The sequence below is a fragment of the Anas platyrhynchos genome, chromosome 4, assembly GCF_047663525.1.
Source record: "Anas platyrhynchos isolate ZD024472 breed Pekin duck chromosome 4, IASCAAS_PekinDuck_T2T, whole genome shotgun sequence".
Lineage (NCBI taxonomy): Eukaryota > Metazoa > Chordata > Aves > Anseriformes > Anatidae > Anas > Anas platyrhynchos.
Window position 1 is genome coordinate 68,449,703 of NC_092590.1, and position 17,108 is coordinate 68,466,810.

A 17,108-nucleotide genomic window follows, 5' to 3' on the forward strand; every position below is an offset into this window, starting at 1 on the left:
GAAAGAAAATACATGTATGAATTCTCAAAGTTGTTAATGTTTACCATGAAAAGTACTATTTTGGGATGCATGTATATTAATGTTAATGTACATATGAATGTGCATTTATGCAATTCAGTTGCACAAAGAAGCTGGATTTCTAGCTCTTCTCAGTTTTCAATGATTCATTTGTGATTACATTCACTAATAACTATAAAATTTGTGAGGAATGATTTTAGGTGCAATTTCAAGGAAATATCTACAAGATTAACCTGCTAGCTGGAAGGAATTTTATTTTACTCTCTGCTTGGAATTACCCTGGTTCGATTCTTTAGATATTGTTTTTACCACTGTGAGAGTAACGGAACTATATTTCACTCTGCGGCTTTGCCACTCTTGAGTTATCAGGTCTTTCATACCATCCAAGATAAAAATCATAACCCTTGGCAGTCTGCATTCTGTTTTATGAATGCCGTCTGAGAAGCAACATCTCATTTACAATTGTGACCAGGAGCTAGAGTAATTTCTATATCAGCCAGGCACATCTAATAACACATAAATAATGTAAACTGTACGAGCAAGAAAAATAGATGACTTAGTTACTTAATCTCAAAAATGTTGAGGGTGTGATTGCAGTGCTGTGAAGCTATATGAATATTGCTCTGAGATAGCTTCAACATTCATGCAGATGTGCAGTTTTATGTGGTGGTATCAGTAGCATTTCAGGGTTGCCTTGTGCCCAGCAGCCTTGAGTCCCGTTCAGTTAACAGCCTTCATCTAGGCATAATATTACACGTTCTTAATGGAAGTTAATTGACCTTAGTGGGGATGGCTCATAAGTTTAAAATTAGTTCTGCCACTAAGGTTTTTGCTGGAGTGAGTCCAGCACTCCTTAGGATTGAATGCCCATACCCAAGTCCTCTATGTCTACTGGAGGGCCTGGAGAGGTGTAGGCGCTTCCTGGGCATGCTTAACTACTCTTGTATGGCTGCTGTGTACTCTTAAATGAATAGTTTATGAATTTCAATAACTTACTCAGTCCAAAGTAAATTTCTTTTTTCCAAGTACAACTTAAGAGTGCTCAGGAATATGGAGTGCCCTGATTTTTGACCATATACGGGCCCATGTAGTTAAAAAAAAAAAAAAAAAAAAAAAAAGTGTATTATCTCTCTCACCACTTACTGTGGAAGTCTCCTGGAGTGAGTCAGATGCTGCAAGTCTAGAAATTTCTTTATGATGGACATTTTGACTTTTTTCCTTTTTTTTTTTTTTTTTTAATTCTAGAGAAAAGGAACGGAAATAAAAGCTAGAATTATAATTAAGATCAGTTGCTGAAGCTGAAAGAGACAGCACAATTGTAATTTGTTAGAAGATTGCCTTGTTTTAGAGAAAGTGCTGATTAAGATCAAATTTATCTTGAGTTTACATTTTGATTGGACCTAGGCTGAGGGGAGGGAGTTATATTTCAGACACAGTGCAAATGATGCATGTTAATATCCTGTGTTTATTGCCACTTGAAATTAGAGCATAGCTTTGAATTGCTGCCAAATCTACAGTTAAGACTCCCTGGTAATCACTATGATTATTTCAAGTCTTCATGGTAATAGTGGGAAGAAGAAGTATGATACCCAAGCTACTGTAGCCTTTGCTGTCAGTGTCTTTTTATCCTTTGGGCTCAGATTGTGATTCCACCCAGTAGAGGGAGCAGACAGACATATATGTTGACCAATCAATCCTGAAAGAGAGATTAAATATAAATGGTTTTAATCACATTATTTTCAGATTTATTTGGCTTCTTATATTTCTTCCTGCTTCACTATGTTTTTCTGAAACAAGAAAAAGCATGGCTTTCCTTAATTGTTGGGATGCTTTAGTTTATATGTTGACTTGGTTAACTATTTTTTTATAAGAAATATTTTTTGCATTCCTCTCTGTTGATCTACAGAATCCTTTTATTCACATGCTTGATAATCCATGGGTTATGTTCTCACCTTCAAATATTCTACTTACATTCAACTATTGGAAGTTGTAGATTTACATCTGATCTAAATATATACACATTTATTATTGTGGTCTGTTTAACTGATGGGAAATTAAGAAGTGAGATTAGGGATAAACAGCACAATATTAAGCTCAATTTTGTTTAAAAAAGAAAAGAAAAGAAACCTAAGAGTTTGACAGGAAAGAGAAATGTCATGTTAAAAAAAAAAAAGTTTAAAAGAAGCTTAAGTGAGGTTTAGATGTGATTAAAATTTGTTCTGGTTTTTGGATACTAAATTATTCAAGCAAATAGCTGTTTATTCTGAGTTAAAACCCTCAGCACTTCTAGTCAGCACTCTCCAGATAGTATGTCCCAGTTGCATCACTTCATCAGTTGCTAGCAGGAAGGTTTGGGTATTTTTTGTACTTACAAAGTAAATAAAACGTTATGGAAAGCATTTAATGTGGGTACAATATTTACTCTGGAATATTTTCCTAAATAAGTAGTGCTAGCTAGCAGGCAAGTCTGAGCACCCAGTGCGTTAGCTGTGGGGAGCAATTCTGTATGCTTGGCACAAAATCACCAGTTTAAACTATGGAAATATAAATCAGAACACTGAGTGAAGTTCAAAAATATTTCATTAAATGAACTGTGATATGTGTGTAGGTAAGGATATAGTAAGGGACTCTGCCATGTATGCTTAAATATCTACAATCTTTAGGCTATATTTTTTCTCACAGATTTAACTCTGAAAGATGCATAATATTTTTTTTAAGGACACCATTAGCAATTCTCACAGTGCGTTTTCATTTCATTATATATAACACTTTTCCTCAGACTTCAGTTTCAAGAACGATCTTCTTTGAAAGTTGCTTTCTTGGTCCTCATTATGGATGAGAAACAGACATATCTATACTCAATGTTCATCAACCGTGACAGCTGCTCCCATATTTATAAAATTAATTCCTTTATTATTTTGAAACCAATCTTTGGGTATTTTTGTGATCATAAAATTTACTGGGCCAAAAAAAAGGAAAGCAGGTCAGTAACACTGTAGTCTCTGGACTGTAGTCACTCTAAACGGTAGTCTGGTTGTTATTCTCTTTAGGTGCAATTTATACCTTTTCTGGGGTGTATGCTATAGTTATTTGTCTTAGTTGTATACGTTGTTAAAGAAATAATCAGGAGAAAATGAAGATATTGACATTTATGGAAATTATTTGGACTAGCAGACACTATACAAAGGAATTAATCTTTCTACATGGAATTAGTCCCATACTGAATCTAGTGATGCAGCATGGAAGAACTTGGACTTGCTGCAAGCTATGCATGAGTCTCAGGAGCAGTCTTGTGCACACATTAACAAACTTCAGCAGGATTTGTGGAACTGTTATTGCAGCCTTCCTTGTAGAGTTTGCTTGACCCTTTTACACAGAACTGTGCGGTTTTTTTTTTTGTTATCTGGTCAGAAACCAATGAGATTGAGCATTAGGTAGCTCAGGTAACATGCTGACAGTTTGAATTCTTTTATTTCCAAGAAAAATTAGATGCTTTGAGCCTGAGTTGCAGTTGGCAGTATAGCAAGGAAAGTATACATCTCCACACTGGGCATAAGTATTTCTCTGCACTTTGTGATGCAAGCAAAGGTGTAGGGAAGCACATTGTAGCCACATTCAACTTCAGTCTGGTGTCATGCCTCTGCAGAAAACTGCTGAATGAACATGTTACAAGAATCTTTAAATGCAGTATACACTAATAAATTAAACAGATACTGTTTGAAGAGTTTACCAAGGATAAAGGAAGCCATTACATGCAGTAGGAATAAGAGACGGTTCTTGTGAAAATGTCATTTTTAAAGACCTTACAATAAAAATGACACATTTTCATACTCTTGGGTAAAGTTATAATTAAAAATATGGAAAATCTTGGGAAGGTTATGGGCTATTATGCTCTTCTGACTGACCTAGTCACACAGCTAATCACTGCAGTTTTGGCTTAATGAATGCATTAGCATGGGGTCTCAGAGACGGACCATGGATCCTGAAGTATGTGTAACTTTCTAGTTCAGCAATCTATTTCAATATGTGATATATGAAAGCTATGCAGAAATTTGTGAAACTGTGTATGTGTTTCAAGTACAAGTGCTCATGCATCCTTAAGTATTCAGTTTTACCCCCAAGCAGTAGCAGTAAAAGCCTCAACCATTTGCTGTATCTGTGCAATTCATTAAAAAATTCATTTTTTTGAACTTCAACTTCACCCTAAAAAGATGACTACATAAAAATTGTGCATTTTTTTCTAATGTATTTACTTCTCTGTATTCACATTATTGTAATCCTGTTTGCATAACTAGTTGCCATTTAGCTCTGTTAGCAAGTTGCAGGCACTATATAGCAGTGATCAGGATTCTGTGACATTTGCTGAATATTTTAAACATGTTTTGATTCTAAGATTATTACTGTTTTATTGTTTTTAAAAGAGTGAGCTAAATAGAGCCCAGCTGTCCTTTTGAAAATTCATGTTTTGTTTGTTGGCTGTCAGTTAATAAGGGCACCTTTTCACTTGCAAATGGGGTACATTTGGTCTGGGAGAGACGATAAAAATGGATCTCCACATTGGCATTTTTTAGAACTGTGCTGTAACACACTGAGCAACTACAAAAGGTGAAGAAGTTAAAAAGAATGCAGTTTTGATTAAATTATATGAGGAGAATTTCCTTGTTTCGGAAAGCCTGACACAAATTTCACACAAGAAAACAGCTCAAATTATTACTGTGTTTGAAGTAAGGTATTATCTGAACATGTGAAGGAAATGCAAATAATTGATTGGCTTATATTTCTACACCAAAGTGAATTTCCCTTTTATCCAAAACATGGAGGAGAATGGTGAAGCAATGGAAATATTTTATAACGTAGTTCTTTCTTGTGGTGATTTTTATATAACTATAGCGGAGATTATTTTTATATTTAGTATTTATAAAGGTAGCCTCACTAGATAAAGTGATGTATTTATATGGGCGTATTAAATCCTTACTAATATTAGATCTTTTTTGGTTAGTCTCAAGATTTTCTCTTGTAGCTTCATGAACCTTGCATGAGAATGAAGATCTAAGACAATCATTTTGAGTAGAGATGAGAATTGTGATCAGTTTGGTGTGATTTGCAAGAGAAACTATAGAGTTTAAGATTCACAGATTAGGTCAGGGAAGATTAATACGATCTTGCTGTCCCAACATCTTAAGATGCCTTTGACTTTCTTTTCCATAGGATTTTGATAGATAAGGTGTGTACAAATTCTGACATTTCAAGAATAAAAATAAGGCTTTGTTTTCTGTTTTAGAGAAAACAGTCTTCTGAGTCAATGTTTGTTGTCATTTTTGTCTTTTAGATCATTCTTGTAAGCTCTTCTCATAATGACCGTGACCAAAGCCTTTTCATAAGCACGGATGAAGGAGCTACTTTCCAGAAACAACCTATTACTTTTTTTGTGGAAACTCTCCTTTTTCACCCAAAAGAAGAAGACAAGGTGCTTGCTTACACAAAGGAAGGCAAGGTAAAGTATGAAGATACTGCATTTGCTTGAAATTTAGGAACTAAATTCAGAGAGTCTGAATCTGAAGCCATTTAGGAACTAAATTTCAAGGAATTCACTAAGGAGTTAAGAAGATATATGAAACTGTTGTCATATGTCACTGAGCACTGGGTTTTATGAAATACCACTTGTCCAAAAGGAAACCATATTCAGTTTTTGAGAGGCCTATTTGAATATTTATTTCATTAATGTCCAAATCTTTGCTTTATGGTAATTTCAATCCTGACATTTTTGGTTGATATGGATATCGGTAGTATTTATCCACCTGGAGGGGAGTTGAGTACTACCTCTGGAATGTGCTCCTCCCTAGAAACCAAATGTAAGCAATTGCTCTTTAATTCATAATGTAGTAGAAAGTTAGTAAAGCTGAAATATTGCCTTCAAAGGCCTTTCATAGGATGTAAAGGAAAGTAAAATAAACTGTTCAGTCATACAGCAGAAGAGGATTTTGGTAATCACTGAATCTGTAGAAACAGATTTCTCTCAACAGTAGATTAATTCTCTCACTCATGATAGAATATATTAAGATGCAGTCATTGTATTATGTAATTTTGACCATCCTTGAGACTTTTTTTCTGATTAAATTATAAAGTCATCTCTCTGGATGGGTTAGGCTAAACACCAAGTGAGCAGACAACCCGTAAGTGTGTCATTCATCTCTTTTTCATAGTGCCCAAACTGCAGCATTAAAGTCACTGTGATTCTGGTCCCGATAGTGGTCTTGTCTGTCTTCCATTGTTACTCCTGTTTTAAAATAAAATTAGTCAAACACTAGTCCAAAAATGGACCCTTGTAAGAGATCATAGAAGGTGAGTGTAGTCAGACACAGTTGCTAATGCTGCAGCAAAATACTACACTGATTTCAGCTATGTTACATCAACTCATCCTTCGGGATATTTTCTGTAATACATAACTTAATAGCTGATCCCAAAACAATTTGTTTTTACAGGCATTTGCAAATAAGGATGGAAGCATAATAATAATAATAATAATAAAAACATAGCAAACCAAACTCCGTCTCAAATTACATGGAGTATTTTCCTTACTAGTTTCAATTTCAAATCCTAACACAATTAACTGTTACAAATGTGGTGAATACGTTATGTGAACAAAATGCTTCAGGGAAGCCTTAAGTTATGAAAAGCCTATGTTATGATAAGTGCTGTTCTCAGTTTGACTTTTGTTTCTGATGATAGATATAATCCCCAATTTTAATATAGTTAGGAGATCAAATGGCTCAAAAAACTAAATGGCAGAGTCTTTAAGAGTCATAGTGTGCTTAAGAAGTTGACCAGCCACCAACAAGTGTTTTAAAGTGATTAAAAATATTTGTCAGGAAAGAGAAGGGGATAGGAGCTCAATGTGAGGCATTTCCTTTGTGTTTTGATGAATTATGCAATAGGGAGGTTTTTAGGCATTTTATACTTCAATAATTATCCAAAATAAGTGATACCATTACTAGCTACACTTAAAGTGCAACTGGACAAAAAACTACAAAATACTCACTAAATAATAACTCTAATAGTAGCAGGGAAAGTTAGGTAGAGTCAACCATAACTTACTGGACAAGCCGCGCATCTTTACCTAAGATATTAAAGGAGGAAGGGTGCCTTTGACTATAACTGGGCAAGTAATCTGCTTCAAATTTGTTTAAGATCTGACAAAGCTGGCTTATCAGGAAGAAATGATATTGGCAAAGGAGGAGTTGAAAATCAGACTTGTGGCTTCTCATGAAAAGAAGTCACTGTACTAAACTCAAAGGTTTCCAGAGAGTCTGAATCTGAAGCCAAAATCTGTTTGGCCTAGGGAAATTGCATACTCCAGATTTTTGAGTTAATTAACTTTACTTTCACTGAAATAGCATAGTATGAAGAAGTTATATGAGCTAAAGCTCAGGAGAAGCCATTACCTCCTGTTACTCAAACGATTTCTTACAAAGACACTTTTGAGAATACAAGGAATGCAGGATCAAGTCCTTCATAAATAGCAATCAGCAAAGCTTCTCTGTCTACTGGAGCATCACGGCCTTTCTCACAACTTCTGATTTGATTTAGTCCTTATTTTATGTTGCTAAATCTGCATTGTTCTTTCATTCAGAAGCCTAGATTTTATTTAAATACAGCTCTAGCCTCTGGCTGACACCATAAATGAATGCAAATCTAGTCAATGTAGTTGGACTAATCCATTTACTGTCTCAAATCTATACTCCCTTTTTCTGTCTACCTCAGCAATAATGAATAACAATCAGCTATTCACTGGGTCTCTATAAATGCTTTTTGATTTTTAAAACTTGACAGAGATAAAGTAGATTTTAATTGTTCATTGGGAAGCTGTAAGGATGGAAAAATGGTAAAACTAAGAAATGCATTTTTAATTTCTTCTCAAAGTGATTCTCTACAATTATTATATGGGTGATAATAAACATCTATTAGATGTGTTCACTAAAGCCAGAAATTTTAGCTGTCCACTAATATAGCTGTTTTCACCTCAAATGTGTACCTAAGTTTGGTACAACTTATTTTTTAAATTTCTTTCAAATAGTTCATCAGTTAAAAATCCCTCTGTTTGAATGTTGCATTATTCCTACTTTGTTCTCCCTTGCAGTAAGATTGCAAGGGCTTCTCACTACACAAAATCAAACTGTTTATTCATAAGCTCCTAGAATTAAAATTTAAATGTGTGTGGAAGGTTTATTTGGATCGGGAAGGGCCAGGGTGTGGTTGGGGTTTGATCTCTGTTGGGTGTTTTTTTTTTGGCCCCCACTGCACAGACATCTCTGTTCTATTGGTGAGATTCTTCTCAAATTTTCTTCTGAAATTTATCCATGACGAAAAATACATATTTTTTTTTTATGTGCCACTGTTGTCTGTTATCACAAATCACTCTTTTCCCTCTTCCAGGAACCTCTGAATTCTTGTTTTGTTTGCAGGTTGGACACCAGAATTAGGGCAAAGCTTTAAATGATTATCTCTTCCAGGTTAATAGTGGTTTGCTATGACAGGTAGCTAGCTGAGCAGGGCCCACCCTTTGATGACCACAGTCAAAACGGTGGTCATCTTTTCTGCCTGTGGTTACAAATGTTTGAAAAAACAGCTCAGGTTCTCTGCTGTGAGTGGTCTGGCAGGTGCAAAGCCATGCTTCTCCCACTCAGGAGGATGCTCTTCACTCTGACTTTTTGATTCCTGGATTATTTCTGTCTGTGCACTGGCTGGGTCAACATTAAAGTAAACTATCTGAGTCCTGATCCTCATTTCTTACCACAGCTGTACTTTACCTGCTTTAGCTGATTGTGCAGTGGAATGAAGCCCAGTAATTTTGAAGTGCATAGAAACTGTAGGAAATGCTGTTTTATTTCTAATTCAAATTTAATGAATACCTGCAGAGTTTATGTTGAGGGAAGTTACTTCAGCCCTTATCTTTACATAGTAATAATGCTGATTTTCTGTAGTAAAACATAATTCATAGTTCTATTCATTTGCAACTGAACCTGTAATTTTAAAAGAAAAACATTTCTTACTAGTCCTCATAAGATTCTCTCCTCTCTAATGGCTGGTGTCTGAACAAGTGAATTATTCCCACATCAGAGTAGGACAATTTTATTTGCATTTTTTGCATTGGAGACATTAAGAGAAATCCTATCATATGTAAATTGGATCAAACAAGAAATGCATGTAGACAGCAGGGGGTTTTAAATCTGTCTCATAGGCAGTTGCTCTTTTAACTACAGGAAACAGATTATGAAGGCAAATGCTAAAGAAGGGAGATTTTTGAAGAGCTATTTCATTCCCCAATTTATATTTGGTTAAAACAGCTGTGGTCTCCTCTATTGATATATATATCTGTATCATTAGCATTTGACTTGGTGGGAATAAGCTTTTCTGAGGGAAGGTGGAACTGGAATCATCCTCTTCCTTCAGGCCATCATCTGCCACTCTTTTGAGTGACCATTTCTCACGGGTCTCGAATTGCTGTCCATGACGCATGCACCTAAATACATCTTTCCACATCAAATCTCTAAAGTATTCCTATAATATCTTTTGGTCCTACTTTAGCAGAGTTTTGAATCCATTGACTTCCTAGCTTAAGTATGTTTGATGGAATTAAGGCCTGAAGCATAAAGGGAGCATTTGTGCTTGTTTCCTCAATGAGGGGAAAGAAGGAGAAGAAAAGTATCCTTGTACCCTCCCTCTTATGTAGCTTTGCTGGGGTCAAAAAGAATCTGACCCAAAATGAATTATGAATTGTTTTCATGGTGGACAAGAAGACATTGTCACTGAGTTTTGTTCTTTATGGAAAGTCATCGTGGAGAGTTCCTGATTTCTTTTTTTTTTTGGCGTGCAATCTGTCATTTTAATAGTGACATGGGACCTCCGTTTTAATATGTATATCATTGTTTCCTATTACCTATTCTCTCTCTCTCTTTTTTTTTTTTTTTTTTTTTTTTTTTGTAGGTTTATGCATCTATTGACTTGGGGAAAAAATGGACTCTTCTGCAGGAGCGAGTTTCAAAAGATCACATTTTTTGGTAAGATGCCCATTATCTTCCATATAATAATAACTTTTTTTAAAAAATGAGTAGCAAAAATATTTTTTTCTAATCAAGAAAGATGTTTTCAGATGTGCTAAGGAGAGTAAGAGCTTTGGTTTCTTTTGCAGATCGAGTATGTCAGCATTGATGCATCCACTATTGTAAATTTGTGCTCACGCTAAGTATCAGTATATAGGGGTTAATAGGTCTAGTTCTATGAAGCTGAAGATTAAAGAGAACTGTAATGTCCAATGACATTTTTTTTTGTTTTACTGGTAAAAATTGGTCTACAAAAAGGGAGAACAGTATTTTCACGGAGAAAAATCTATAACGTTTTTAAGAAATGTTGAATCAGACCTATTAACTGGAGTCATATATAAACTTACACTGTTAGGGAAACTGGTGAAAAATATGACTTTACTGAGTACACATATATCAAATGATTTTAATTTATCTTGCCTCTCAAAACATTTAGGAAGTGATTTAAGCAGAATGACAACATTTTTGAAGGATGTCAATGTCTGTTTTGTTTTCTTTTCTGCAATTTAAGTAATTTTGTAAAATATATAATTTGCATCAAAATTAAACTTTGCTGTTTTTAATTGATTTTGTATTTAAAAGTCTTAAATTTACACAATTCATATTTATCTGGTTTCTATTGGAAAAGTCCAGATAATTCCACCTTTCACATTTTACTTCAATGTATTAATATAGAACGTGTATAACCATATTATTACAAATAATTAGTATTTTTTATTACAGGATTAGTCATAACATGCTAGTCACTTTAGTTCTCTAAATGACTTTTGATTTGTTTTAGTTCTAGAATTGTCCGTGCAAAAATTAAGGGAATTTTTCATAGTTCCAAATAACCCTTTTTTTTGTTGTTTTTTTTTTTTTTTGTTTTGTTTTCTTTTTGTTTTGTTTTCCTGTAACCTATTACTGTCCATATTAGTCTATGTTTTTCCATAGGTAAACAGCCTGTGGTTTGTTTGTAGTAACACCTATCTTATAGGCGTAGGTGTTACTATATACTATATATACTGCCATGTATTACTTCAAACACAGTTTGTTCATAAATGTCACATTCCTCTCAGAGAAAAGTAATAAATTCTAAGAATTTGTACATTTACAAACATTAGAAATAATTTCGAGGCCTCGCTTTCCCCTTTTCAGAGGAGAGACCTCTCTGATTTCTCTCAAGAACTTTATCAGCCATCAACAGCAAGGATTATGGGGCAGATATTTAGCACTGCATTATGATCCTATGATCCTTCTCTAATACTTATTAAGAGTCATTAGAAGTAAAATCTTTATTTCTAAAAGAATTTTACTTCTAAAAATAATGTGTGATGTTGCAATAAAAAAAGAATCTGCTGTGAATGGAGGGTTGGACATCATGGCCTTCCTGTAGATGTTACTGTAGCATTATATGAAACTTTCCACCCTTCATTATGGCCTTCATCACCTGAGTTATCTGAGTGCTGAGTAGAAACTAGTATTTGTGTAGTTTTCCATGAGCGTACGATTTGTTGTCAGACTTCACCTACTGGAACACTCTTCTAAGTCTAGTATTGTTTTCTTGGCAATATGTAATATCTGATATGTTAAAGATAGGTGAAATTAATTCAAAGTAATCGTGTATCTCTATAAATTAGGGAATGTGTTTTGCTGATACTGGCTGGTTGTGCTGAGAACATTTCACTGGGCAGGTCTTTAGCAAATGGTACTTTGGTATCAATAGAGCTTTGGTACTGTATAGAAGTGTATAACATAGCCTAAGATTTTTATTTCAGCCTGGTAGATACAGATATCCATCATAATATTTTCCTGTGCTTTTTAAAAACAATTTCCTCTTGTGCCTCCAGCAGAAGCCAGATATTCACACAATTCCTGAAGAAGCTTTTTTTTTTTATTATTATTGAAAATCTGAATGCACTTAATTTAATGCAATGTCTTGTATATTTATTCTATGTGAAGGTCAGTAGGGACTGGGTAGTTTATTTATGTGCAGATCTTATACTATAGATTTCTAAGCAATATATTTAAATAATCTTCGAGGCTTTATGTGCTTTTTCAAGTGTTTTGGACTGTCCCTTAAGTGTTTTTGCAGATCTAACATATGGAATTTGGTCTTTCATGATAGTGGAACTAATGGAAAGATTATTGATATCACTGGAAAGTGTATACTATCATCTCTATTTTAGCAGTACAGAATATTTTCATCCCGTCTGTGATTTAGTGTGGCATTTTCTCCTCCTCCTTCCTCTCCCCCCAGCTGTTTTCCCAATTTGTTTCATTTATACTTTTGGAAAGGAAAGTTGACTAATCCTTCATAGCAGTTTTTCTTCCCAGAGCAGCTTAGGAGGGCTTGGGAGGCTGCAGATGTAAAGATGGTTGCAAAACTTACGTATTCTAGAAACTTCTTTGTTTTTCTATATTTGTTTTCTCATTGAAGTTCACATGAAGAATAAAAATATAGGGGAAAATAAAACAAAAACTTTTTCAGTGAACTTCCATGTAAAAATCCTGAAAATAAATTATTTTAATTAATTTCAAAGCAAAATCATGAAATGTAGATTTGAAATTAACCTCAGAAAATCAGTGAAGTTTCAATATAATTCAAAACAAAATATTTCATTTTGTACCTGAACTTAAAAATAACTTTTTTTTATAAATACTAATTGAGAAGTTTCTTTTTTTTTTTTTTTTTGTGAAAAGTTTGAATTTTGAGCAAATTCTTGTGCATTAAAATTCAGAAATTTTGGTTACCATGACCAGTTTTACTTCTGCCTAAAAACTACAACCAACCATGCATTATTGTCCTGAAGTTAATATTTCTATTGAAGCGGTATTGTAGGGCCTAATCCTTGTATGTAGTTTTTTCCAGTTCTTAGCATATTTGTTGGAGCGTATGCAAAGAGTTTGCTTTAGAAATAGAATAACCTGTCCCAGTAAATCATTAAGCACCCACACATCACAGGATATATTAGTTTTATATATCAAGCCCATTTAAAAAAAAAAAAAAAAAAAAGAGGAAAAAAAAAGTATATTATGTGGTAATAGTCTAGAAGAAGAAAGAATTCTGCAGTTTGGGATTCCTCTACCTCTGCTGCTATTCTTTTCAGTCCCTAAGGCTTATGCACCAGTTAAGTTCCTTTTGATTTCTTAAAATAGAGCTTAGTAATACATAAGAGAAGAACAGATTGTGAATCAGCTGTCTACACCAGCACAAATATACCCCAGGACAGTAAGTCCTGAAGCAGTAATTACCAGAGAATTAAGCCCAACATACTTTCATTATGATTTTGTCTGGAGTCTTAGAAATTTATCCTCAGCTTACTAGAATATGTGGATCCAATGTGAAAGGTATCTATTACTCTTATTTTTAGAGATCAGTTCTCCATTTTCATGAGAGGTGAAAACATAAAAATAAAAAAATGATGAGTGTATTTGGGTAGAGCGGTTGTTCTCCAGGGACCAAAGTTCTGTTCTTATCATGAAATCCCACATGAGCAATCAATCATAGTTGCAGCCATTAATGTCAAGTGTAGCGAGTTCCTGCCTATTTGAGTGTCAGGTGAAAGAGTGGAGTTTAGAGGTGTTATGCCCTGAAGGAGAGAGAAATGGAAAGAAGATTTCATTGAGCTTTTAACATTGAATTTTGTGTGAAAGGCTCTTGTGTGGGAAGCCAGGGGATCTGCGTGGGCAGTCATTCTTACGTTTGACTTAAGCATTCAGGATGATATTTGTTTCTATTCCTATCTGTGTGGTGATGGGGATGACAAACCACTTTGGCCCTGCTGTTCAGATAAGGGTGGCAGGAAAAACGTTTTTTAATAAAAAGTGTTTAGGAATAGGGAGCAAATGAGGAGCAACACTGGCTGTGCAAGGCATTGACTGAGTCATTGAAGGTGCATCTTTCAAAGAGATGTGAAGAAGGCAAGGCCTGAAACATAAATCAGTTGTAATCTACTAACTTTAGCTTATATAAATCAAATTGCGGTTTTGTCTCCCTGAGTAATCAGGTTGCCAAGAGTCAATTGCATTTTAAGCTACTCAGAAAAAGCATCTACATGCTTTTGACTTGCTTTCTAAGCAAGACAGTACCCTTAAACCAATGATGTGAATCACTAGAAATCAGTCAGTGTAAAGTGGGAACTTCTTACCTTTTGGGTAAAGTTCATGTTAAGGGATGATAAGAGGGGCAAATAAAAGAGACGTGTACGTTTTCAGTTGGCATTTCACTGGGGACTCAGCCACATCAGCAAGCAAATTTGTTTTGATTTGGTTTTGGATTCAGATGGTATATTTGAAGATATCACTTCATCAATATGCATCCAAGTGAACTGGATTGAATATTTAACAATGAAGGGACCTGTTGGAAGGAGAGGGAGATGCATGTCCACAGCAGACTCTACTTGATTAGTGCCCATAGACAACTGCTCTGCCTCAGAAGTAAAATATGAAATCATAATTACCACATAAGGGATTGATGCTTACAATTCACATTTTGAGATATGCATTACTACACATCAGTGGTAATTTTTGTTTGTGTATATTACATAAATACCAAATTCTAGGTAGGCATTGATGTTTTTCTAGTATTGCATACAACTGGGATGAGAAATTACTGGGGCAGTTTATGAGGAAGAGAGCTGAATAAAAGCAAAATTGTTATTAAAATAATGCCAAATGTCTGCTAACTTGCATTCTTAATGAAGAACTCCTAAATTTTAAATTCTTAGAATTTTAGCATTGTCATTTAAAAATATAAAATTTTAAATGCCTGTATCGTGGAGTATATATTTATACACAGACCAAGACGGATGCAGAGATCTTATTAGACCACTCCATCGCACCATTTCTATGCTGATGTAATGCTGAGCAAGTTGGTGTTGTGTCTTGGTGGAGCACTAATACAGAAAAGTGAAGGTCATGCAAAAGCTAATCTTTTGAAACTTTAAAGTCTCAAGCAACATATACATAAAAAGAGCTGTAGTGCCCCTCAAGAGGCCGAATTCAGCCCTACCTTGTATATGGAAACATAAGTGTCCTGTTTTTCCTTTGCTTTGCACTTTATTAGGTGCATCTTTATGAGCTTTATGACATAAATAAATTTAGACATGCACAATGGCTGCACCACAGCAACCCTGTATCAGTGCACCACCAAAAGGCGCTGCTTTTCTTCTACAGGATTGGTGGTCAACTACCTTCATGGTGAGGTGGCTTAAAAAACAGAAAACCAATCCCCCAAATTCCCCAAATTACATTTTGCTGAATTAATTTTCCCAAGACGCTCAGCATGGTGTCAGACAAGCACGAGTGCTAGCACAAGGGAGGGTGATGGAAACTTGTGTTCACAGGAAAGGGAAAAAGCATATTGAGACTGCCTATATTCACAACACCCTACAATCAAGTCAGTCTATTTTCATTTTGAAGTGTTGTAACCACACTGTAATGTGATCTGAAGTGCTGGCATGTTGCACTTGCTTTAATCAGAACAGTGTATTTGGTGAAGAGATATTTATTTTCATAGAGGAAAATTTGTCTGATCTAAAATTAATCTGTTTTTAGGTCTCCCTCTCCCCGCCCGTGGAAATTTTAAGTGCATGTTGTAAAAACTGAAATTGAAAAAAAAGGGTTTCGAAGAAAGTGCTCATTGCACTGAAAGCTTAAGTTTCTATTTGAAAATAGAATTTAATGTTGAAATGACAACAAAAAAGGAAGAAGCTGTTGAATTACAAGTTGTTGTAATACATTGTGTCTGTAAGATGAAAGAGATCCTGTCCCAGAGCTGGCTCAGGAGCAGTGAGCTGTGTTTGTGAATAGATGTGTGGACATAATCCTCACACTGATATGATATATCTGTGTTGTGGTAGCAATCATTTTATATATGAAAATACATTAAAAAAAAAAAAAAAGCTTAGATTTCTCCTTCAACATGAAAAAGCATAGCTGAGCCTTCCTTTTAAGTGGATCACTTACAGTATGTATGGTTTTTGCCTATCATTTTACGAAAGCTATATTGCATGAGCAGATGGACTGTGTTTAGCCCTGTAGTATGTTACACCTAGTATGATACACCTTTTTCCTTTGGTTCATCGTTTAAACACAGTTGAAATCACGATATTGCTGTTTAAAGTACTGTTGGCAGGGGATTTCACTGAACTGAATGGATTAGTTTATTCTTCAGGGATATTGCTTCAAGTTCTCTGCATTAGCTATACTCCATTCTGAAGATTTTCTTAGTAGCCGTAATAGATGGGTCTTTTTTCAATGAAAGAGAAAAGGACTGTTCCTAAGTGTTTGTAAAAATAGGCAAAAAGACTTCAGAGTTGGGAAACTTTGCTCTATAGTTGATGTTCAAAAGTAGACTTTGAGGGTTTAACATCTTCAGTGAGTAAATAGAGAGCCATCTGTACAATTAGAATAATATAAAACACAAAACCTGGCTTTGAAAAAATGAAGTTGTTTCCTTATTTTATTTACCTATTTTTTGCCTCTCAGAATGAATAAACTCTGCACTTAAAGAGTACAACTCACATATTTGATGTATCTAAAGTGAGATATCTATGGGTACAGCTTAATGATAATTTCTTTTGACAGCTCTGTGGCTTCTGTCTTTGTGGGGTTACCTTTAAATTAGATAGTTCCAACCACTGGGACCTGACTGGTTCAGTGGAACAACTGAGGTGGTGACGGAGAGGCAACACTGGGAACACAGCAGGGAGGTGGCTTAATCTGGTAGAATAACGAGTAGAAATGGTTGTCAAATTGCAACATGGAGTTGTCACCCTAAACCTTCTGTGTGTCAATGGAGGTGATCTAGCTGGTTTAGGAAGAGAGGACTTACCTTCTTGTTTAATGAATGTTCTCCTGTTTAATGAAGCATAGTTTCAAAAGGGAGAATAGGGGAAATGTGTGAACTTCAGGGGGAAAGAGGTATTACTTTTTCCTGACTGGGTTTTAAAAAGCTTTTCTTGTGATTTTTTTTCACACCTACTGAAATACAAATCTAAAGGAGAG

At 34.9% G+C, this 17,108-nt stretch overlaps 1 protein-coding gene across 14 annotated transcripts in view; it reads left to right on the forward strand.

The window, feature by feature from the left end:
- Nucleotides 1–17,108, forward strand: part of SORCS2 (sortilin related VPS10 domain containing receptor 2) — a 594,922-nt gene that overhangs the window by 472,413 nt on the left and 105,401 nt on the right. For all 14 annotated transcript variants that reach the window (XM_072037800.1, XM_027457435.3, XM_027457437.3 and 11 more), the window contains exons 4-5: nt 5,348–5,512; nt 10,003–10,076. In XM_072037800.1, coding sequence (XP_071893901.1) covers nt 5,348–5,512; nt 10,003–10,076 — 239 coding nt within the window. The remainder of the gene's footprint in view (nt 1–5,347; nt 5,513–10,002; nt 10,077–17,108) is intronic.